This window comes from Lygodium microphyllum, chromosome 23, assembly GCF_053477565.2.
Source record: "Lygodium microphyllum isolate KBCC chromosome 23, Lygodium_microphyllum_v1.1.10, whole genome shotgun sequence".
Lineage (NCBI taxonomy): Eukaryota > Viridiplantae > Streptophyta > Polypodiopsida > Schizaeales > Lygodiaceae > Lygodium > Lygodium microphyllum.
This window is the reverse complement of record NC_141157.1, coordinates 2,153,438-2,179,179: the sequence shown is the minus strand read 5'-3', so window position 1 is coordinate 2,179,179 and position 25,742 is coordinate 2,153,438. Positions and strand designations below refer to the sequence as shown.

Here is a 25,742-nt window from a genome sequence, read left to right as displayed (position 1 = left end):
GGGGCCAAATCGTTATCGGCCTAGTAAGGTTAGGGTTGGGTTGGGTAAGAAGACATCCCAAACCCTACATGACCAGGGAACGTCGTTGATGGGAGATTGATCCCACAAGTTAGATGCGACTCCTATGCAACAAGTTGCAACGTCGCATGGCTTTGTATTTAAGTCACAACATGGATTTGCTACTCTTTGAAACAAGGGTTGGTAGGATCTAAGTACAAGATAAATTGTAAGAGGATGAGTAGTCATCCTGCTACATCACCTTCTGTGAGACTGAGTTGCCAAGTTAGGGTAACTATGAATTGCCTAGCAAGCAATTGACAAATCAAGTTAGAGCGACAAGGTCGCTAAGATTTACTGTCTTATTTTGAGGAACCTAAGGTGTTGGTTAATTTGGGTTAATAGGATATAAACCCTAACCCCAAGATAAAAGGGTAAACAATCAAACCCTTGTGGATCTTACCAAGTCGCAATCGATCCCGGATCGGATACTGGACGCATTCGGAGAAGAGGATTCACACCTTAGCAGTTGGCCAAATAAACGACCACTGGATTGATTGTGTTTGTACAGTTTAGGAGCACTGTTTGTATTGCTTTGCTCAAAGAACTAAAGATGGAAAAATAATTAATACTTCAGGTTGAAGGCCTGGAGAGAGAGGCAGTATCAGTTACCCCCGACTGTCTGCCTGACCCTAACCAAGGGGATTGTTAGCTGCGCCAGGAACGTGGACTGAACCCGCTGCGAGAGATCTCTCCGTTGGGCGCTACTTGGAGCAGGAGGACGCTTGGGTGCCAGGGGGGCTCTGGTCGTAAATCCCTTGCTTTCCGGGTCCTGCACAAGAGGCCGACATGACTTGGGATTGGATCTCGAGGCCCGCATACTAGTCTACGGGCGGAAACTTGGATTAGTAATCCCTGAGGATTGCTGGATTGCCTTCGAGTGGATTATGGATTGCCTTCGGGCGGATTTATGGATTAGCCTTCGGGCTGGATTATTATGATGTATTCCAAAGACTATTTAATAAGATAAATTGTTGAAAAGGAACTTGTTTGACATTGTTTTTCTATGTCAGTGCTAAGATTACGTAAAGGAACCGGTGACTAATTGGATAATTAAGGAAGTTGTTTTATGCATGTCCAACTAAATGTAGTAGGTAATTAGACAACTAAAGCAAACCCGAGGAAAGTGCAGTGGATGTGGCCATGGGTCCATCCTACAGATGGGTGGTCCCGATTGACCGGGAACTTTTCTCGAATGAATTTGACAGCAAGGAACGTTGACCTAGAATCTAGGATACTAGAGTCCCGATTTATGTTGTTTTAGGGGAACGGAATGGGACTATATCTTATGGGAAAAGAGATCGAGCTTTGCATCCCTCTCATTTCCCATTCTCCTTGAGCCAAGTGCAGCATGAATCTGCTTCGACCCTGACGTTTCTGCGTAAAGTAGTTCGCCTGGGATTCGACGCTAGTTACTCTCTAGGAATTCGATCATTAGGAAAACCCTGATTCAGGTCGATCCTAAGTGGGAACGGCCGGAATGCTTCCGCTTCGTAGCAGACTCGGGAAGACCTAGATCGCAAACCCTGTGACATTCCGTGGGAGTGCCGGGCGGCACTTTCTGGACCCTCTTCCCAATGGGCTGCTAAGACGTGTCCTACGAGCAAACAAGTGGACACGTTACACAACAAAGGAGATTGTGGAATCTCAGCTTGTACTCAATCCATTAGCAATTGTGGAATCTCAACTTGTACTCAATCCATTAGCAATTAAAGTTAAAGAAATATAAAAAGGGGGGCCAATTTCGAGGCCAACAGGGTGTCTATTGTTCAAGATTGATAAGATAAAGTGAGCATTTCAAATTATGCTCTTTTATTAATTGCTAGAATTAAGTGTTTGATCAGGTTTTACCACCCTATCCAAGAAGGAAGGCTGGTTTCATAGTTCCATTGCTGAGACATCACTCAATCCTTTGATTTAGTGGACCAAGGCACTTGATTGCAGGCCAAAGCTTTGTGCTACTGCTAATTTTTGGGCTCAACTAAGTAATTACAGCAAGATGTCTTCATATAGTGAGATGAAATCAGGCAGTGATGATGCTGCTCAATATGGACATTCACATGGAAAAGAAGGAAATGCAATGCCTGATCTTGGACAAGGCTCACATGGTCAACAGCAAGCTGAAAATATTGTTGTTGGACAAAATACAGGGCCTTCAAGGCAAGATGAGGCTAATGACCAACAAGAGGAAGAGGAATTTGATGACCGATTTAAGAATCGGATGAGGACAGCAATAAATCTCTTTGTTGAATCAGTGAAGGATTCTCTGTTTGATTTTTGAATACTCCAAGGAAGGACAACAAGGGCAAGAAGAAGAAATCATCTTCTTCACCTTGAATAACAGCAAGGTGCACCGAAGGCAATGCCAAATCCTTCACTTGAAGCTCCCAAAGAAACCAATGAAGAGAAACAGATGATACCTACACGGCAAGGTGTACAAATATAAGGCCATCATGGAAGTACCGATCAAATAGATTTTGGACAACCGAGCATGCATGATATGATGGGGCAGCCAGGATACTTTGATGGTAGCATGATTTTTCATGCAATGGTTGGACAAACACCACATATGGGAGTGTATGGCGCAACTCCTTATGGTATGCAACAACCAATGCATTGTATGCAAGGCCCAATGTCCATTGCTATGCTCTTTGGAATGCACTTGAGAATATTACTTCCATTTTTTATTGTTGACAAACACATGGTTACACAAAATATGGCTTTGGAATGGCCATAGGCTAGAGCAATGGAGCAACATGAATTGTTGTTTCTGCAATTGGTTATAGCTTTCCAAAGCCTTTTTTATTAATCATACAAGCTTCAATCATGGACTTGTATTGAGGACTTCTACAAATGTTGGTTGGCTATTTTTGCATACTCAATCTATTGAATGTAGGTGTGAGCTTTGAGGATGATACATAACTAACACGGGAATGGGTGAATCTCTCATTGTGATAGCTTGTGTTTTTGTATCTCTAGCAAATAAAGTATATGCTATGCTACATTTGACAGCTGAATGGGATGGATTCTTCAAAATGTATGGTCATCTTTGGCATCAAAAGAAGTTCTGCTTTATAGTTGAAGAGCATCAATGTATTGATACTATTGAGAAAGCAGTTGAAACTTTCTTTGGCCAACTTTGAGACAAGAGATGGATGCTTTCATAAGGAATTTACTCTATGGTCAATGTGGCAAACACGTGTTTCTACAGGTTTGCTTGATTGTTCACTAGTACAATGAGTACCACTTTGATAGCCATGGCCCATTGATATATACAATTGTAATTGGTAGTTTACTAGTGTAATGACTGCCATCTTGCACAATTATACATTGCTTGTACATGGAGTGATAGTACTGCGCTCAATTACTCGGAAACGTATATGGTCAATTGCACATTGAGAACAATGTAGTAACAGTAGTACACTTGCTTACTAGGAAACATGTATTGGTCATTTTGTATACCATGTTGAATCTTAACTACGTACAATTGGGGTCACTTGTAATCTTTCAAGAGGGTAGTATCACGAAAATGACAAATGGGCTTAATGATATAATTTTAAAAAACTCAAATTCTAGTACCCCTAGCTCTTGACGTAGTAATCATTACAATGGCATTGAAAATTTTTACATCGGGGCATGCACTGGACAAGTGTGCAAGCTATGTGGTACAAGGCCATGCATTCGACAAGCGTGCAAGCTATGTGGTACAAGGCCATGGCAAAAAAAACAAGATGCAATGAAGCTTTCATGAAATTGAAAGTTTAAATCTTAGAATTAAGTTACAGTGAAAGTTTCGTCCCATGAGCAATTGACTTAGGGCACTTGAGTTATTAAGCAAGCCTGAGCGAAAGTTTCATCTAATGAGCAACTCACTTATGATTAATGATCAAGTCATTAATTAGCCCTTAATCAAAATTGTGAGCTGATTAAATAGCAACTTCTTATTCATTTGGAAACTCGATCTTGGCTGTTTGGGGCTCTCTTTCTCTCTCATTTTTGGAGCAGCCCAAGGTTAAAGAGTTGTGGCAACAAAGGAAGATGCATACTTGCTGATTTTATCACAATGAACACTAAGAGGACAGTGTTTTTCAGCTATCTCGAGGTGCTATACAGCCAAGGATCGATCTCTTTTTCTCCTTTCTCTATCTCAAACTATGCAAGCCTTCTTTAACAACAAATCAGAATTTGGGTGTAGAATTGCTTGCTGAAGACATTCCAACCAGAACCCCCCAATTCCCCCCTTACTTTGGATTGCAAATCATTGAAAATTCGGGATAGATATCAAAGAAAATGTATATAGATATGCACGTCTAATTTTGCAGCCACTGAAAGCATTAAATTCAACAACCAATCTCAAGGCAAATGCATACCAAAGATTATGATTTATGGACAACTTGTTTATAAGCATGAATCTCTTCAATTTGGCAAGGAATTGAAGGTGCATTGGTTAGGGCAAAGCTTTAAGATTGTTGGAAAATTGGGGCTGAGGCCTTGTTCGACGAATTGGATTGGTCTGGGACTGAGATTCATGTGAATTCCTCATTGATTGCAATGTGGCAGCAATGAAAGACCAAGAATACATTTCTCAATCTCATGTTGGTCAACATTGGAGTGATTGCAGCTTTGTATGCTTGAAGACACACTAGTTTGAGTGTGTAAGTTGAGACAGATTCCAAGCTCGTTGGTCGAGTTTGGTGAGAGAAACTAAGAACATAGCAATTGGAGTGAATTTGGTCCATTGAAGAGCCATGCACGTGAGTGATCGTTAGCAAAGAGGGTGATGATCTGTAACAGCCATGTTGATTGCACGGATGGGTCTCAAGTGGTTCGTGTTAAAGGCTATTCTTCAATATTAAAGAAATGTTGTGAGGTGCACTCGCACTAAGGGCCAATCTGGTGTCATCCTAGTGTGCAAGTGCACTCTAGCTCTCAGGTTATTTGTGTCATTTATTTTCTTTGCTGAATTGAATAGTGTATGTGATGTAAGTTTTTGTTCACTACCCTATAGATCAGATCTACAGGCCGGTTTCAAGTGCCACAGTTGAGACTCAAAACAAATTGTCTTCCTACAGCAAGTTATGGGTTGCCCCTCTTTGTGTAACTTCATTTAAGTTTTCAGAAGTGTGTGTTGCCAAAAATATTGCATCAAAAAGTGTCTAATTTGACCATTATAAGCATTCTCCAAACCATGTACCTTTACATCATCAGCATGACAGGCAAAACCAGCTACACTAATGTATAGCAAGGGACTCACATTCCCTCGGGCCAAACAGGTAGCTTCACATCCTCAACGTCAAACACTTCTTTCAATGCTGGAGGTGCGAAAAGCTTCAATTGGGGAACCATGGCACCTGATATTGGGTGCTTTCTTACTGGAAAAACAACCTGTAACACAAGCCATGAGCTTCAGGATCAAAAAGACAAGTGCATTACACAGAAGTAATAAGCATGAACCATACTTGCAGGTGAATAATAGCATAGTTTTGCCCCTTGAGTTGGCTCAGATCTAATCGAAGTAGAGGAACTGCAAACTTAACTTCATGTGCCTACATGGAACACCATTCTCAGATCAAAGGCAACAAAAAATGCCACTGATTACATGTCAATGACAAAATTTACTACAGTTTAGAAACAAACTACCCATAATGCCTCTCATATTTGACCTTGTCAGCTATCTTGACCAAGCACATCTCCAATCCCTGCTATTAATGCAAGCCAGTAAGTTATCTGCCATAATCTGAACTGCTTGTGAAATCCTTATTCCCAAAACAATTACTTGTATGTTACTGTTCGTGCTGATCTCAAAACGCACTCTGGGATCATCAACTTCTTCTACAAGCCCACGTTGATACTGCAAGTACTGTAACCTGTGTCACAAGAAAACATTGTTAGGGTGTAAATGGTGAAGACAACGAGATAAGTTGCAGTAGATAATGATGAGAGCAGAATACATGGTGACCACACACAAAATTTAAATGCATATAACATTAAAAACATCAAAACCATCATATGCCATGTTATCTTAACAAAACATCATCTTGAGTCTGTGATTCAGTTTAGGTTTGCCTTACGACCTCTCAAAATGATGGACATTGAAGCAAATGAGTGTGAATAAGCTGCGCATAACTAGCACACAAGTGTGGGAAGGACAAGAAGTGAAGGTGCAATGGTGCTGAATAGACTCAGTTAATACCCATGATGACAAGAAGTCTACACTAGCTTGGCATCCAAGTGTCAACTCCAACCTGACCAACTGGAGGGACAGTACTAAAGTGGACTGATTCTAGAACAAGTAATGGACAAATTTCATGTGTTCCCACCAACTCAGTGATGAGGCTCACAAGGAAGAAACGACCCAACTTCTAACCTCCTCCAAACCTTTGGTGGGTCTAAACGACTAAGGAATGTAAAAAGGAAAGAATCGAAGAGCAGTAGAAAGAGCCTCCATGAAGAGGACAGCTGCACTGTCTTAAATAGGACAATTACCAAGCTTAATTCAATATTATTATTTTATGAGTTCTTGAATATAACCCACGAATCAAGATCAACAAACTCAATGGAAGAAACTATCAAGTGTGGAAGCTAAGGATGGTGGAACTTTACCTATCTCAAGCAAACCTATGGAATATTATCAATGGCAAGGAATATTTCCCTAAACAAGGAGCAGATAAGGAAGATTGGATGCAAAGAGATGCAACTGCGAGAGTGGAAATACTTGTCCATTGTGGAGATCGACAAGTACAACTAGTAAGAACAATACCTACTACAAAAGGTATTTGAGAATTCTTCAACAATACATATGAACACACAGATATTGTTTATCAAATGACCATGTTTAGAAAACTATCTATTTCCACTATGCATGAAGATCAGTCTACCACTAAGTTCTTAGAATAGTGGCAATCTTTGCTAGATGAAACCATAATATCTAGTTTAGTCATCTCAGAACAATTACAAGCCATGTTTCTCCTCTCTTCCTTGCCTCTATCTTGGAGAGCCTTTATTACCACTCAAACCTCCACTGATATATAAACTCAAGCTTTAGCCATTGATTAATTGAATCAAGTAAGAGTAAGTCGTGAGAGATACTCTTTCTTCTTCTTCAAATCAAGAATCCAAGGCTCTAGCTATAACTTCTTACAACCCAAAAAATCTTTACAAAAGATCTCAACACATTCAACAAAAGCCCAAGTTTTCTTCTCGGTCTAACTTCAAAGGAATTCTTGGTAATCCTCAATATAAGCCCAACTCTTACTAGCCTTTTCAATGCCTATCCTTAACAAGAAACCCTCATTATCATCTCATATGTAACGATTGCAAACGATAAGGTCATATTGAAAAGGATTGTTTTTAAAAAAATAGATTCAAAAAACATCAATCAAAAGGTCAAGCTCACTATGTTAGAGAAAAGAGAATCTCTTCTAAGAAAGAATTTCTTTTTTTTTTGGAGGGGGGGAGGGGATTCCAGGGCTGTGGCACAACTAGGTCACCCAGAATACCTTCAACTTTAATTCCATCCTTAGGGTTCAAAGTCATGCCACTAGGGTAAAAGGTCTTTTCCATTAGCGGCTAGATCCATGTTGGCCTTCTTCCTTGGGAGGATTTAGTTTCTTGGCATGTGACACTTTCTTCTACTACTCTACCCTAACTCTTGTACTTCTCATGATATTAACATAATTACCCATTATGAAAACAACCCGGGGGGGGGGGGGGGGGGGAGAGAGAGAGAGAGAGAAAAAAAAAAATAGAATGAAATGAAACTATATATTAACGTTTGCAAAAGGCCAAAATGACCTATGAGACCATGAGTTACAATTATGTATATGATGATATAACTATCCAAAAATAAGCACTAGTACAAGTAAATGAACTAGAAGAAAAACTACGATGTGTAAAATAGAGAACTCCATCTAGGTGATACAATCTCATGGGGGTATTGAGGACCTAGCTCTAGCCTAGGTAATAATCTCATGTATCTGCCTATGAAGCATAGTTACCTGGAATGGGAGCGGGAACAGGGGGAACGGCACATGTCTTAAGTGCCCCAAATATGCCCTGCATGACCCAAATTGCCCCAAAGAATGTCCCTCTAATTGCCCCAATACCCGTCAATGCTTGAAATTAACCCAAATGTCCCAAAATTGACTCGATTACCCCATAGCTCCAAATTGCCTTGAATTGCTCCAATTATCCCAATTTCCCTTGAAATTAGACAATATAAATGGATGAATACCTTGGAATTGAGGATCGGCTGAAAGTTGATTTGCAAATTGAGGATCAGCTGAAATTTGATTCTGATTTGCATGGACTCCTAATTAGCTTGTGGGTTGTCTTGACACTTTGAATCTTCAACCCGAGAGAGAGAGAGAGAGAGAGAGAGAGAGAGAGAGAGATTAGTGTGTGCATATTAGGCGATGGAGATGGGTGAATATGTGGTAGAAGGACTGTGACCCAAGCAAAAAAAAAAAGGGGAAAAAGGTCAATTTTCAGTCAACAGGCCTGGAACGGCCGTTCCAAACAAGGAACGGCAGGGGGAACGGCAGGGAACGGTAGGGAACAGCAGGGAACGTTCCCTGGCCGTTTCACCTCCTTGGAGGGTTTGGAGCGTGTTAGGCCGTTCCTACAGGTTGGAACGGCCGTTCCCTGTTTCTATGCTGTGAAGATGTATCCAATGTCTATGTCGAGACCTGGGATATCTAGATCAATCAAACTGGACAGCTCTATCAATCAATACCCCCTATCTCTGTGTGGCTTGTCGAGGTCTCTTGTGTGGACTAAGACTGGCTGCAATGAGACCTCTTGGGTCTCCCTCACAAAGAAGTCTATGAGTTGCCTCTAGGCAAGGCTACAATATACTAGAGCTATTGTACTCCTAAGGAGCATGTCATGGCACCGTTGTATCTCAAGAAGAAAAAGACCAAGATATCATTGATCAATGAAATCCGTGACATTAGACAATGGTCCAAATCTGTCTCTAAATAGACAATGGAATTAGCCACGGATCTCATAGTATGCTAGGCAGTGGCAGATGTAGTACTCCATCTCTGGCTCTAGCTGACATATCTGGCATATGCGCTCCTCTAGTGGAATGGATCTATGCCTGCCAGTCTCAATCTCTAGCGATGTAAAGAGGTGCGTTGCTGACCAATAGTACAATGATCACATGCGAGATGTTGATATCCATATATCTTACATAGACAATAAATCCATCATCTGTAGTATGGAGAAGATGCTCTCAGTAGAAAGCCATCTTCATCAACAAGCTTCTACATTGGTGCCAACCATGTCGGGCCAACCACATGAAATCCATCTTGATGACCCTACAAATCCCTGATCTACTCAAAGTTAGGAATGGTGCATCAAGGGAATACTAGAAAGAGAGTAATTTATCCATGCTAAAGCCATGTATATGTGACTAGTCTGGTAAGGGCCTCTACAACAATTGGTCTAGTTGCTAATTCAACTCTGCTAATCTCATGTGGAACTGAGGCCCTACATCTGATCATCCTAGATATCATGGACACCAATAGTCTCTCCATCAATCTCCACCAGTCAAAAATGCGACCTAATCAACTGCAGTGGTCAAGACAAGGCCCCTAAAACCATCCTTCCTTCCATGGATGGGTGGTAATTCCTTGATTACAACTTAGTTACAGCAACAACATTTATTACAAAACTAAGAAATGCAAATTAACTTACAACCTTGGACAATGGACACCCTATTGGCTCCAAAACCGGCGTCCCTTTCGGTATTTCTTCAACTTAATTGAAGAATAAGTTGATGTACAATGGGATTTTCCCAATCCCTTTCGATATTCCAACTTTTCTTACTATCCAAAATGACCAGCAAGTCTTTTGATTTGTTGGTCCCTGCACTTGAATTTGTCTGAAAATAGCTTCAAACCTATTAAATCCAAGTCTTGGAGCTTCCAATTTTTGGCACGCTTCCCGAGGCTGCTGTAAACCCTAATTTTTGTAGTCTACAGATTAGGGTTTATAGCAATCTGAAATTTCTCAGCCTCTAGTGATCTCAATGTTGTAATCTTTAGAGCAAGGCTGTAGAAAGGTTGGGAGATGAGAGAGAATGCTGAGGAGAGAGAAAATTCAGACTTTCTTTGCAAAGAACTGAAGAAAATCAGTCATTTACTACTGCTACCTTGTCTCAACAGCCTATAGATGTTGTCGCCTACTGTTGGAAACCCTCTCCCTACTGTCGCCTGCAATAAATGATACCGCCAACAGCCAGATGTTGTCACCTGTGGTTTGTGGCTCCCCAAGAGATGTCGTCTACAACCAACTTACTCCTTCCTACTGGAAAATGGAAGAAAAACAATCCCAATCAGCTCCAACAGCTTCCCACGATTCACAACACCATAATAGTCACGTTTTTCCTCTTCTTCAATCTCCCACCAACCTTCATGGGTAGCTTTGCCAAATAGCAGCCTTCCCAAATGGTTTTTTCAGCATTATCCATAATTAAATATTAATTTTTAGTCTTTAAATACTGAAAATTAATCTAATAATTATTTCAGTGCCCAAAAAAATAATCTGATTGGCCAATAATTAAATTGGCTAGACAACTTTCATTGTTGAGTGTCTCTGTGGCATCTTTGACCCATCAGATTGATGTTAGGTACCATTAAATGCCACTTTTCTAGTGTCACCAACTAATTATAGCCAAACGAATGATCTAGACCAATAACTAGCACCAAATATCTATGCAGCATAACTTATAGCAACTTTTGCCTTTGACATCCCATGATTTCCTTAAGTCTCAGGATCGTAAATTTACTCTAACCTCAGTTGCACCTCTCATGTGCAACATTTACTTAACCATGTGATTAAAAATTAATCCATATGATAAATGAGGTTTCAAAAATACATGTCCTCGTGATAACCCCCTATATCTATACTTCATAGAGTAATGTGAATGTAACTAGGGTGTCAAAGAGCCATTGCTTGGTGCAGGGGTTCTTGGAACTATACTTGTGAGCACCTATCCATGGATCTAGACAACCCTGTAGGGCTCTCTTTCTCTCTCTCTCTCTCTCTCTCTCTCTCTCTCTCTCTCTCAAGTGGCTACCCTAGTGGAGCCACTTATTCTATTAATCCACTAACCTAGGTTCAAGTCTCCCTTTTTCTATACCTATACTAAATGACCGAACGAAATAAAGGAGTTGAAACCAAGACCTTTTGGTCACCACTTGTTCAACTCAACCAACTGAGCTACACCCATTTGCTCGCGCTCTCTCTCTCTCTCTCTCTCTCTCTCTTTTGTAAAAGGTAATTGTATTAATTACGAAAAAAAAGTACAAGTTTACTTGATTACAAGATACACGATGACACTAAGCCATCATGTGTAAAGGCTCCAGTACTAAACTACAAAAGCGTTACAAAAGTCATGGCAAAGACGCAGAGGAAATTGCTATATGCCAGGGAAGTAAGTCCTCCCGAGGGAGTAAGCCCGAGTGCTGAATGAGATCTATCTGCCAATCCAAGAGACCTTTAAGCCTCACAATATGTGCTGGGACATTAGAGGCCGAATCAAAAAGAAAGGCATTCCGAGTGGTCCAATTGTGCCAGCATCCCCAGTATCTAAGAAAGTGAAACAAGATCTTCATATGCGGCTGTGCCGGTGTGGGGTATTTTGGTCGTACAAAAACCCAATCAAAAGGGCTTAGCGAGAAGCCAACCACCGCGCGCCAAACCGCTGATAAGAGCGACCAGATATTCTTAGTGAGAGGGCACGAAATAAATCGATGACGGGCCGATTCCACAGTAGTGGTGCAAAAGAAACAATGGCCGTTAGAGATTCGACGCTTGGAAAGGGCTGAAGCAAGCGGAAGACCACCAATCATCACCCTCCAAAGAAAGACCTTGCATTTGAAAGGTGTCTTGTTCAACCAGCCCTCCATCACAGTTGTCTTCCACCATGACTGAGATTTCTGCAATCCCCATACAGTATTAGCTTTAGTAACCAGCCATTGATGATCTTTAATCAGAAGATGATACACCTGCTTAGCTGAGGCCTTTCCCAATTTCAACCGACCCGTTAGGTCCCAGTCCTGCCAAGGACAATCCAAAGCAAGGGCAGGAAAGGGTTGCCTACTCTGGAGCACTAACAAAAGCTGTTCCCATAAATCACGGTATCCACGAGGGATTCTAAAAAGCCTCTTGGCTGTTCGAAAGGATATGAAGACATTGCGACTAGCAAGGGTGGCATCTGCAACTGAAGTCAAGCCCAAACGTGCCATCCGGTTAAATTTTGGTTTGAGCTCATGTTTGCCTTCCCAAGAAAGTAATCGCGAAACTGCCAACAATTCCAGTTGAAAAGAGTTAGTATATAAGCGCCTTCTGGAGAACCAATTTCCAGGAGCAGACCAAATAAACAAGCAGGGATGAGGAAGGACTAGAAAACGACGAGTCTGCATTAAGAACATGCCACCAGGAGCTCCGAATTTGTGTATTACCATGCAGAAGCCCGTGATCCTCAAGAAAATAACGGGCTATAAGGACACACGGGTGCTGATCCACGCACATGGCACGAAAAAGAGACCAACGAAGTGCCAGCATATGAGTTTCAGCATCCAAAATAGCCCCACCACCCATGCGTTTGGGGGTACATGTATGCGACCAAGAAATCCATGAAATGCCTGCCTGCAAGGAATCCTTCTTCCATAACATGAAACGAATGTGCCGAGTGAGAGCATTCAAAGTAGTAGTAGTCCAAGGCAGCAATGGCAAGAAATATGTGAACATGGAAGGGCCAAGCCTGCAACTTCCAATACAGAAACTTAGCTGCCAGTTTCTGTGAAATCCACTCGAGAAGTTGTTTTGGCCGAACATCAACGCCCAAAGGATACCCAAGATGCCTGACAATGGAACCACGGGGAACAACCTGTCCCTCTCAGCCCAACGACTGTAAATCGGACTCCGTGCAACTGAGAATGGCCAATTTGAAAGCATTGATATGAAGCATGACCAAAGAGCGTCCAAACATCTAATGCTTTGCGAAGATTGTCCTTGTCGGCACGCACAATCATAAAGTTGTCATCAGCCAAAGATTGAGTAATGAAGTGATGTCCAAAAGGAAGGGACAATCCAGCCAATTGAGTAGAAGCTGCCATGGAAGATAACATGGAAAGAACCGGATGAGTCGCAAGGGCAAAGAAGAGAGGATTCAAAGGGCAACCTTGTCTCACAGAGTGTGCAAGGACAAATGGCTCGGTAACACCACCATTTAGCATAACTCGCGAAGAAGCCGCAATACTAATGGTGTAGATCAAGCGGGACATCCGAGTACCAAAGCCCATAGTAGACATAAGTTGTGCAATGAAAGACCAGTCTAAATAATCAAAAGCCTTCTCCAGATCCAATTGAATCAAAACCACTTGCTGATTCGAGTGCCTTGCATAGTCGATAGCCATTTGCACATTTAAGATATTGTGCAGAATGTTTCGGCCCTTAATGAAACCATATTGAAGCGGATGCACAATGACCGGAAGATGCTTGTGGAGCCGATTCGCCATCACTTTGGAAAAGATTTTATACATCAAACCCATCAAAGAAATTGGTCTCCAATGTTTCAACATTGACGGCGAAGGGACTTTAGGAAGCAGTTTAATAAGACCTTCTTTCCATGAGGAAGGCATGAACCCCGTTTCCCAAACCTGTTGAAACATAGCCGTTAATGGTTTCATCAGTTGGGTAGCAGAAGTCCCAAAGAATTCATTGGTGAGACCATCCCAACCGGGACTTTTATCCTTGGGCAGGTGTAACAGAACATCCATAACCTCTGCCTCACAAATATCTGTCTCCAAAGTAGTTTGCATATCAAGTGGAACCTGATTGCGGACCAAATCATAGAAAAGTGAACGTGCATGAGTAACTTGGTCAGAAGGCGAAGGAGAAGAACAAAGAAGGTCAATAAAATAATTCCTGCACATATTCACAATCATCTGGGAATCAATGACCATTCGACCTTCTGGATCATGTAGTCTGGTCATATTTTCTCGAGCAGGAGATGCATGTAGAGCTCGAAAGAACTTATAAGTCTGACAAGCATTGTCTTGCAAGTTATCGATCAAATTTTGCAATTTGGCCTGCTGATAAGATTTCAACTGAAATTCTTTAATAAGATCAGCCAAACGCATCACCAATGACAACAGGAATACATCATCTGGAGTGCCCCCCAGTAGAGAACGAACCAAAGACAATAAGGCCTCCGCTGCATGCCGACACCGCCGACAAAGAGAGGCATGATGGATCCCATACTGCCGAGCAACCCGCTGCACATTAGAGAGCAATCGTTTAAAAGAAGCATTGCCCTCAGCGGCGAAGTCCAATAAAAATCTATCAATCAATTGCTGCATATAGCCCTGAAAGATTAAATGTTTCAAATAAGAGGAGTTGAAGCGCAAAGGGAGTCTATCCAGGAATTGCTTAAAAGGTACAATGGGTTGTGCAAGTATCTCAAGCTGTAGAGGGAAATGGTCCGACAAGGCATATTACTGCAACACTTTCATTTCCAGCATCTCAGGAAGAAAATCATCATCGTGCATGATGTACATGCGGTCCAACCGCGACCATGTAGTTGCATACTGTGCAGAATGGAAAGTAAACCCTGTACAAGAGGGGTGTAGCCAAGACCAGAGATCTTGCTTAAGTACAGCAAGAGCAAAAGCATTCCACACATGACTTTCCGAAGCATCCATCACCGAATGTTCTGATGTGGACTGTGAAGAATCAACACACATATTAAAATCCCCGATCAAAAAACCCCGTCTGCCAAGTGACAAGGAGGTCTGCAAAGTATTCCAAAGATCCCGGCGGGATAACGGGTCATTCGGAGCATAGAGACCCACCAACCATAAGATCTCTCCTTCAAATAAAACTTTAATCACCACAAAACGGCCATGTACATCATTTTTAATGAGAAGAGGCTGATATTTCTCATATACAATCATAAGCACACCAGAATAATGCATGGCATGTGTCCCTGCGTAAAACAAGCGAAACCCATGGCAATCTACAACTTTTCCTGCTTCACCATGACTCTTGTGCTCAACAGCACACAAGACATCCCACTGATTCTCATGCAATACAATCCACATGGCATGTTGCTTATGGCGAGAACAAATGCCTCGCATATTCCACGTGGCTATCTTCATGTGTATTCAAAAGGAAATCAAGAACGAGGCACAGCTTGCCTCGATTTAACCTTTTCTGCCAGAATGTCAAGGACTCCCTCATCCAAAAAATCAACTAACACGGCAAAAGAGTTCTAACGGCCGGCTTTAGAGGTAGAGGGAATATCCACAGTCTTGGGGGTGGAGCGGGGATAACGACGATCCCATGGGGTAATCACATTACCTTTATTATCAAAAGCCAACTTAGCAGGTGCGCCCTTTGGACCGTCCGAATAGACTTTCCTAGTAGACTAATGACAAGGTGCAGAAGAAACCATAGGATGAGCAGGATGCTCTAAAGACAACATCTCTTTCCGGCGCATATAAGTGCGCATGGAATCCTGTGAAGCATTAGGCCCAGTATCCGAGGCCAGCATCAAGCCTTTTACCTTTTTTTGCACGTACATCCACCCAGTCATTGCCGCGGGAATCCAAACCCGAAACATGATATTTACCTTTATCCAAAACTTTAGGTGGCTGGGTGGCATCCTGCAACGGAACATCGCACACCATATCTTCCATGGGCAACGCAACATGCTCAGCATCTGAAGTCTATTGCTTCTCTGGGCATTCGGCCATAAAATGCCCCGATTTCCCACACGAAAAGCAATGTCTTGCAAAGTTGCCCCATTTCAAACGAAAGTGCAAAGGATGCATACCAGAGCAATTAAGACGTAACCAAGCAGGCCTTTTCCTAGCCGTGTCCCATAACATACACAAACGGTTACGATTCATGGCCCTGAGGCTCGGGGGGACCAGAACAGCGCCCACAACGGCCATGGCATCCTTTAACAGTGGCCAATAGACAGCCGGACAATTTTCCACTTCAACCCAGACAAGGCATTCACGTTAAAGCAGGCGCTGAAAATCTGCCATTGGGTGCCATGGCACAACATGGACCAAACGGCGATCAAAGAACAATGGCAGTTTAGACTGGAGATCAGCACGATGTTGCTCAGATTTCAACAGCACCTCATAGAAGCCTCGGGGCCCAACAAAAATCTCCTCAACACACTCCCCTTGGAGTAGATTGCGCAGCCACTGGCGAATATGGAAAAACACTGGGCTCCTGCCAGTGAAGAAGAGTATAACAGCACGGTCATAAAACACCGAAAATGAGCGCAAGACATTTTTCAGGTCCACCGTGGCTTCCAGTACATCTTCAATTCCAGAGTTAGAAAAAGCTTCATGATTATGTTGGACATAATCGCCAAGCAGAGTGTTGGCAAATTCCAGCAAATGCTCCCAGTCAACATCCTGAGAATCCACAGAATCAGAGGCAACCTGAGCATAAGAACGTTCCTGATGATCCATTGTCGCTTCCGAAGCATGCTTGGTGCGTTTTGCCCGCAGGCTGGAAATTAGGACCAGAGGGCATCTCCTCTGTGCAAGGAACCATGTCCTCTAGTTCCTCTCTATCAGAATCCGGACCAAGAACTGCCCGTTTGGTCGATAAAAGCCATATTCAAACCAGCCATGTTGAGTCACCACTTGTGCAGGTCAGATGCAGAGCCAAGAGCTCACGAGTGGTAGAAACGAACACAGGCCGCTCTCCCTCTCTCTCTCTCACACGCGTTCGATTTTTCTTGCTCTCCCTCTCTCTCTCTCTTCTGTACAAGGGTGCTGTCCAGGGCTTATTCGGCACGCACAGCCTATGGTACTTGTTTGTTACCTGTCAGCCTCAGCCATGGCCTGTCCCGAGGGAGTGTAGATAACGCGTGGGGCAGGGCGCAACCCTAACAGTGCAGGTGCAAGAGGGCGAAACGCAAGGCCAACGGGCAGTGACAAAGGTCAGAGCGCTGAGGCGGAGGGCTGGCAGACGACGGCAGGGCCGAACAGGTAGCGACAGAAGCGCTGCAAGGTAGGGATCAGGCGACGGTCCACAGGGCATAGGTCCGACGGCGACGGCAAGAGCCCTGACACACAGGGCGGACGGGCGACGATCAGGAGCCGAAGTCGCAGGTCAGGTGGGTGACAACAGGGCGGGGCACGCAGTCGAGGAGCCTCCAGATGCAGGCGACGGGCATGCAGGCAACGACGACGGGACTACAGACAACGAGGACGTGGCGCAGGCGACGGGGCAACAAGCGATGGCAACGGGACTCTCTCTCTCTCTCTCTCTCTCTCTCTCTCTCTCTCTCTCTCTCTCTCTCTCTCTCTCTCTCTCTCTCTCTCTCTCTCTCTCTCTCTCTCTCTCTCTCTCTCTCTCTCTCTCTCTCTCTCTCTCTCTCTCTCTCTCTCTCTCTCTCTCTCTCTCTCTCCTCCGCACATATATATAGAGGCTAAGAATGAGAGATTCTATTCATTTTGAACTTTAAGTACATAGTGTTAGGTGGGAGGGTATGTTTAACCCTTTTCCACTCTCTGGGCCAATCCATTGGCCTATGTACAATGCCCATAAACCTTCATAGCTTGCCTGCAAGATTTTAGATTACACAAGTGGACTAATGAATTGACCAAACATGCCACGATTAAAATATTTATACAGGTCACATGTGAGATATGAGGTTTTACTAACAAATTAAATATAATTTGCACAGAAATGAGCTCTGTGCTTGGAGTTAACAATAACAACTCTCTACATGCTGCAGGATTCATAAACTACCTATCAGTGTATTGTTTTTAAGTGATGTGGAAGTCTGAAATTATTTTACTATTTTTTTAGCACCCAACTAGCTTTCTTCTTGATGTCCTCAACTTCATGATGCCGATCAGTATTTTTAGCAGTTCACCATTTTTTAAAACTGGTATTTTTAGCAATTTTCTACTTTTAGACTCCAATCTACTTTTGGACTCTATTGACTCTGTTTTACATTATTGTCATTTTGGCTTATAACAAGCACCCATGAATATCTTAGGAGAGCTCAACAGCTCTTAGGCCCTCCCATGAAAGAGTGGGAAAAATCATTTCCCACTTCTCAAGATTTTGAGAAACCTTCAGCCAGGATCCTAATTGTGCCTTTCAAAAGATCATCGATATTTGCAAAATGTTAAGATATTCTATCATAAGGGTCAATGTGCTTCATCCCACAAAAATGCTAAAGAAAAATTGGGCATAAGATCATGCACTTTGGGTCAGCATGGCAAGTCATCAGCTTCAGTCTGTTTATCAGACCCACCCCCAAGACTTGATTTATCCAGATTTGAAGCAGTTCAAGTAACTTTTACTTTTAGGAAACGCACAGCTTTCAACAAGGAGCTTAATTAACAGATCAAACATTTAGCTTGCAGAAAGTGAATCAACAAAGGATTTTCTAGCGTTCTTTCAAAACTTTTCACTCATAAACCTTCAATGAAAGTGAACTGCTAAAAAAGTGTATTCTTGTGTCTGCCTCAAGCACATCAGCCATAACCATCCTGATCTTCATAGTTAGCTAAAGGATAAAGCCCTCATATGTGAACCAAAGACATAAGATCATTGTTTTCATCCTTAAAAGACTTTCCAGATCAAGAAGATAAAGAAAGAAACCATGGCAATAAGAATCCCAAAGCTTCAACTCCGACATATCACCAACCTTAAATCTGCGACCAATCTGAGAAATTTAGAAGGATCACTGTTTGTACTCCAAGATTTGAGAATATTCCAAGGACTTTTTAAATTCCCTTGGCTTTCATCCACAAGCAATGCCAGTGAGAATTTCTCATCATCTTTGGAGAAAATGATGTCTGGAGCCAGCCATGGGTAATCTGAATTGAAGATAATATCCCCTGCAGATTGCAAAACGGGACTTAACACATTTGGCTATAAAGCCCACAGTCATCAATCCTACTCAATAAGAACATTATTTAGCACAAGTGGAAGTTATAATAAAACGTTGTACTGTTGACAAGGTTTTAAGATTGGAATAAAATGTGTAAGTAAAATGTGTTTTGCCAAGATTTTAAGTTAGCAAGTTATAACTATGTTGAACCTGTAAGTTTGTAACACGTCCTTTAGGAAGCTTTGAGCATGAGATTGGACGATATATTGCCCTAGGTACAAACGAACATGATTCTCTCAAGTAAGTTATACATGATGCAATGCTTTATTATATGGCAATAATAGGATCCACTTGATGTATCAAAGATAATGCTGCAAAAGGGACAGGTAATTTGCACAAAGCACTGCTACACAATTTTTGGTTCTCCATGTCTTTACAATGCCATCAATGCCCTATGATCAAAGAAAATCATGTGGTCACTCAAGATGGGGCTTGAAGATGGCTCTAAGGATTATCTATTGGATCACATTTGTTTGGATCATGATTGAGACACATGGAGCTGAACAAATCTTTGAAACAGTTTAAAACAGGACTAGTAAAACTGGGAGGTGAAATAAGTTTGGCATGACAACTTACATGTGTTTTGAAACCCAAAACCCCATGCATTCTCCAAACAGGCAATTCAAATGTGGCAGGCTCCTTCCTCAAATCAAAGGGGCAAATTTGATCTACATGAAATATAGAAAAGTTACTACATTCTCCAAATTTCAAATAAATCTACCAAAATTCATCCATTGCCCAACAATTCTATCATTCTCATAAGCTCTCTCAAATTCCGTCATTCTCACAATCCAACTAATCAAGTTTGGGGCAGTCACATGGAACAAGTACACCAAAACTAATATGTATTCTTCGTAGTGAGCCTGTCCCAATTGTCATTCTAGTGTTAAGATAAAATGTGGGAGTCTGTCAGCTCTTGTATTGTTTGACTCTTCGAAGTCTCTTGCATTTGTAGTGTATATAAAGCATAGTTACCTGGAATGGGAAACGGGAACGGGAATGGGACTCCCTAGAAAAGGGGGAACACCCAAGGTCAAGGAAAGGGAATGGGGGGAACGGCACATGTCTTAACTGTCCCAAATATGCCCGGCATGACCCAAATTGCCCAATAGCCCCCCAATGCTACAAATTGTCCACATTGCCTTAATTGTCTCAAAATTGTCCCAATTGCTCCAAATTGCTCTCAACGCCCCAAAAATGTCTCAAATTCCCAAACACCCTGAATGTCCCTCTAATTGCCTGAATATCCCTCAATGCTCCAAATTGACCCAAATGCCCCAAAATTGACTCGATTACCCCCATAACTCCAAATTTCCCTAAATTGCCACAAATGCCACAATTACCTCAATTTCCATTGGAAATTAACAATATAAATGGGTGATTACCTTGGAATTGAGAATAGGGGTAAAACTCGAATGTGATTTGCAAGAGTTGATAATGCATCAAATGTGAACTCTGCATGGACTCATGATTGGCTTGTGGCCTGTCTTTCAATCTTCAGTCAGAGAGAGAGAGAGAGAGAGAGAGAGAGAGAGAGAGAGAGAGAGAAAAGAGAGAGAGATTACCAAGTGCACATTAGGCAATGGAGATGGATGAGCAAGTGACCGAAGTGTAACACAAGCAAGAAGAAAAAATAGAGAAAACACCAACTTTTTGTCAACAAGCATGAAACAGCCATTCCAAACAAGGAATAGCAGGGAGAACGGTAGGGAATGGCAGGGAACGGCAAGGAACATTCCCTGGCCATTTCATCTCCTTAAACGGTTCGGAACGCATTAGGCTATTCCTACAAGCTGGAACGCCCATTCCCTGGTTCTATGATACAAAGGCTCTACACTTGGCACTCCTAGAACACATGATCCATCTCTCATTGGTCATTCTTAGTCGGTGCTTCACTCTTATTCCCTACCTCCCATGTGCACACGCTCTTAGCATTGTATATATCTTGGGTTGTAGAACTCATAGCCAAAGGGCATATCTACCTAGAACAAGAGCATTTAATGCTAGCCAACTGCGTTTCAAGCCACGTTTAATGCTGGCCAACCTGCTCATTTTGATGTATTTCTTCAGCCTATATATTGGCTGCTCATCCTCCATTATTTATCATTCAGCGATACAAGCGCACAACTTCCTACTAGAGAGAGGGAGACTACAACAATCTGCTTGTTGCTAACAGCCTATACCTTTGTACACACTCTTGAGCCTTGATATATGGATTCTATTAAATATGCTCAATGCACATGTAGGCCATCTCATGGGCTACGCGTTGATGCCCTTTGATCCATGATCTAGGCCCCCTAAGCATTTAAACTATCATTAAATGCAATTGTTGCCCCTAGTGTCCTAGCACTAAGTGACATTAGGGTTAGGTTTATTTTAGGGTTTCCTATGACAGTTAAGCCATTAGAGTTTCATATTTTATTATTTAAAGACACTTCGTGCCTCATTTTGCACGTGTGGCATTATTCAGTGTGATCGCCAAGAGAGTTGTACTCTTTCTCTCTCACTAATTCATTACATCTCATTCGGGATTGAATATTGTTGTGCATCAATTAATTCTTTCATTCTCATTCATTTTCCATTAAATTAATCACACAATTACTCCACGCCTAGGCCAACAGTGGTATCAGAGCAGCGCTTTGTTCACTACACTCGCCATTGCTCATGATCATTTTCCACTAGCCATTGCCATTTAGCCCCCACTCAGTTGGCTGCCCCACGAGCCATTGGTCCCTGCGGCAGCTCAAGTTTCATTGGCAATTGCACACTCTATGCTGCCATCTTCGCCCATTGGCTGTCACATGTCACGCAAGAGTCAAGCTCTCACAAGCCTATTCTGAATTGTTGCCTGCATACTGTCGACGACCCCTATTGATGCCAGCTACCGCCTGGGAGGTTGGCACCATCGCATCACAACAAATCCTGCAATTCACCACGTCAGATTGGTCGCCTATTCATCTCTTCGGCAAGTGCCTGTTCCTGTGTCATTGCTTTTTCCCCTATTGACTGTCCAATCGACCATCACCTTGCCAGCCCTATCGCCTTGGTCCTTGTTGCACGGAACAGTCGCTGCATGTTGCTGCCTATCGCCGCCTTTTCATCATCAACACAAGTCTGACAACATTCTACCTAACAACGCATCATCGTCGTGTACCAATCGACAAGTTGCCACCTTTCCACCAACCGACAGTCACATTAAAGGTACTCTGCTTGTCCACTACCACATCACGAGAGCCACATCCTCCTGCCCTTTGGCCAACAACCCATTTTTTAAATTTAAAAAAGGAGCAGTACATTATTATGTTATCTCTCTTAATTTCCAGCAAGCCCCAATTCACATCCAATTCCCCTTCCAAGCACAAATTTGGCCAAAATTGGGGGTTTCTACCAAACTCACCCAATTTGGCCCAACTTTCAACAAATTTCAGGCATTCTCCATCAATTTCATCAGATTCTTCAACAAATTGAAATACATTTGGCATCAATCATCATCGATTTTGGGGCTTTTCAAAAAATTGACTGAATTTCACTCCAATTTTGCCGCCAAATTCGGGGCTTTTCAAGAATTTGGCATTCTTCATCAACATTGAGGCATAATTCATCATCACCGGGCATGACATTCAGCATCTTTCGAGTAAAAAATTTACAAAAGTTATCAATTTTCTCTTCAATTTCCCGATAAAATTTGGGGCTTTTCAACATTCGAGCCTAATTTCAGCCCAAATTCTTTGGAAAATTTGGGGCTTTTCTCAAATTCATCAAAATTCATCAATATTGAGGCTCATCCCAACTTCTAGCGTGGAATTCAACAACATTTGGTTAAAAATTTACCCAATTTCTTCAATTTCTCTTCATTTTTCGGGTAAATTTTGGGGCTTTTGCCCATTTCCACCACCGAGGCGCCCAAAATTTGGGGCTTTTGCCTCAATTCATCTTCTTGGCCCTTGACGTGATCCAAAATCATATTATTCAGCTGCTGACCCTGTTCTTTCCCGACATTGAAGACAAATTTGATCATCTTGGTGTATTATTGAGTGAATTTTCAGATATTCTACTACTGTCCACATTATTTGAGCATTTTCAGCCATTAATCTCTGATTTCAGCATATTGCTTATCACTGTCTTAATCGGGTAATATTTATTTCTGAAATTAATCATTTTCAGCATATTTTTCTCTCTCCTCAGCAGAGAAAACAGCAAAAGAAATTATTATTTTATATTATTCAACTTCATTGAGGTAGACAGCATATCTTCTATTAGAGATTTATTATTATTCAGGCATCTATTTTCTCTCTTCACTTGGAAAATATTATTTTATTCCTGATCATCACTCGTATCCAGCAATAACAATGATTTGTTGGGCATGCTTGGCGCCGATGGCAAGCTCAACAACACCAATTACCCAATGCGGGCTTACATGATGCCACATGTTCTTGTCGCAAAAAATCTATGGCATATTGCTAACGGCACCGAGCAAAGGCTGGTTTCTTCAACACCGGCACCACCTCCCGATTCCATAACACGAGTTGGCTCTCATGATGCTGAATCGTCTTCTTCCTCGACAATGCCTCCCACTCAAGATCAAATTCGGTGGGATGGCCATGACACCCAAGTGCATGCCCTAATTGCTTTATCCGTGAAGAGAGCCATTATTCCACACGTCAGATTATGCAAGACATCCAAAGAAGCATGGAAAAAGCTTGCATCATTATATCAAGTGTGCAATGAAGCGTGCATTGCTTACCTACATAAGCAACTGGAAGATGTTCACATGGAAGGAGGTAATATGGATGCCTATCTCACCAACATCAAACATCTTATTGAGCAATTATTAAATATTGATGAAGAAGTTTTTGATAACAAGCTTGTTTCCATCACTCTTAATAGTCTACCAGAGTCATATCAAGGTTTTGCTACCACCTTGCAGTTGGTAACTATGGGCAACCAAGTTACCTACAGCTTTGACCAGCTTGTGTCTCTTTTGTTACAGGAGGAGCAAAGCTGTCTCAACCGCAATGCTACCATGGCAACCGAACAAGCCTGTTCCACCCATCATCATGGAAAAACCAAACCCAAGCTAAAAAACAAGGTTGCTGGTCAAAAAACAGCAAACTTTCATGCTGGTCATCCTTCTTCTTCCACCCCTTCTACATCGAAGACACCCTTCCATGCTGGTCCATACTCTTCCAATCCCTCCAAGGGTCCAATCAACAAGGCTCACTGAATGTCGTAAGCACACTGCATCAGAGAAGAAGAAGAAGAAGAAGAAGAAGAAGAAGGAGTCCAGTCTGGCTCTTACACATGAAACCGCGAACTATTCTGAGTTTTAAGGATTATGCCTTTTTCATTCAATGTCAATATAATCCTTCTATTCATGATGCTTGTTTTTATACTACTAATGCAGCTTCTACTTGTTATTTCAACAGTGGTGCATCTAAGCACATCACCTCTTACCAAACATTCTTTTCATCCCTCTCTGATGTACCTAAGGGGGGTATAGTTGTGTGTGCTAACAATGCCGCTTATGTAGTTAAAGGCATTGGACATGTGTAAGTTGTCTCCATCTTGGGCACTCCTTTGACATTTCATGATGTTCTTTATATGCCCGGCATCAAGAAGAATCTTATCTCCATTTCAGCTATTGCTACTTCCGGGTTTCGCGTCATTTTTTATGACCCCGATGTGTGGTATATGATGATCAGATTTCTTCTTCCTTCGTCTTGACAGGCACCCTCACTAAAAGTCTCTATCGACTTGATACTTATGATGAACAACTTTCTAAAGATCCTATTGACAGTGCCTTATTAACAAAAGAATCTTTTAATGATACACATTTATGGCATCAAAGGCTTGGTCACATAAACTATCGAGCATTGATGAAGCTCTAGTTAGAGGATTTGGTCAAAGATCTTCCAAAAATTCACTTGCCATCAAATCACATTTGTGAAGGTTGTTTACTTGGTAAGATACATCAATTCTCCTTTCCTAAGGATTCTCATATTCATTCGCCATCTATTTTGCATCTCCTTCACAGTCATGTTTGTGGTCTTATGTGGACCAAATCCATTGGTGGATTTTTATATTTTGTCACCTTCATAGATGATAGATCCCGATTTACTTAGGTATATGTGCTAAAATCTAAGTCTAAAGTCTTCTCTTGCTTCAAGACATTTATTGCTATGGTGGAAAACCAAAGCGGCTTTCACATTCAGATCCTTCGCACCGATAGGGGGAGTGAATATCTTTCCAAACAGTTTTCAAAGTATCTTGCATCTCGAGGAATCCATCATCAATGCACTATTCCTTACTCCCCACAACAAAATGGAGTAGCAAATCCGAAGAATAGGTCACTCATGGAGATGGCAAGATGCATGCTCAAGAGTAAGAATTTACTGAATTCCATTTGGTTCGATGCTATTCTATGTGCCGCTTATGTTTTGAACAAGTATCCCACAAGAGCTTTACGTACTATCACTCCTTATGAGAGATGGACTGGCTCCAAGCCTTCTCTCTTTCATATGAGGACTTTCGGATCATTGGCGTATGCTCATGTGCCTTCTTAGAAAGGACATAAGCTGAATGATAAGGCTGTTCCCTGCATCTTTATTGGATATAGTCTTGAAAGTAAAAAGGACCATCTTTATCAACCCTCTACAAGCAAGGTTGTTGGATATAGTCTTGAAAGTAAAAGGTACCGACTTTATCAACCCTCTAAAAGCAAGGTTACTATCAACAA

The 25,742-nt window shown here is 42.0% G+C and overlaps 1 protein-coding gene across 4 annotated transcripts in view; it reads right to left on the bottom strand.

Moving 5' to 3' along the window:
• The window catches only part of LOC148015807 (BRCA1-A complex subunit BRE-like protein), a 113,913-nt gene that overhangs the window by 74,746 nt on the left and 13,425 nt on the right, over positions 1-25,742 (bottom strand). For 2 of the 4 annotated variants that reach the window (XM_087664433.1, XM_087664430.1), the window contains exons 3-7: positions 18,761-18,953; positions 5,834-5,924; positions 5,721-5,759; positions 5,517-5,603; positions 5,312-5,442 (exon numbers count right to left, since the gene is read on the bottom strand). In XM_087664433.1, the coding sequence (XP_087520559.1) occupies positions 5,312-5,442; positions 5,517-5,603; positions 5,721-5,759; positions 5,834-5,924; positions 18,761-18,953 (541 nt within the window). The remainder of the gene's footprint in view (positions 1-5,311; positions 5,443-5,516; positions 5,604-5,720; positions 5,760-5,833; positions 5,925-18,760; positions 18,954-25,742) is intronic. The other 2 variants (XM_087664431.1, XM_087664432.1) reach the window with 2 other exon arrangements.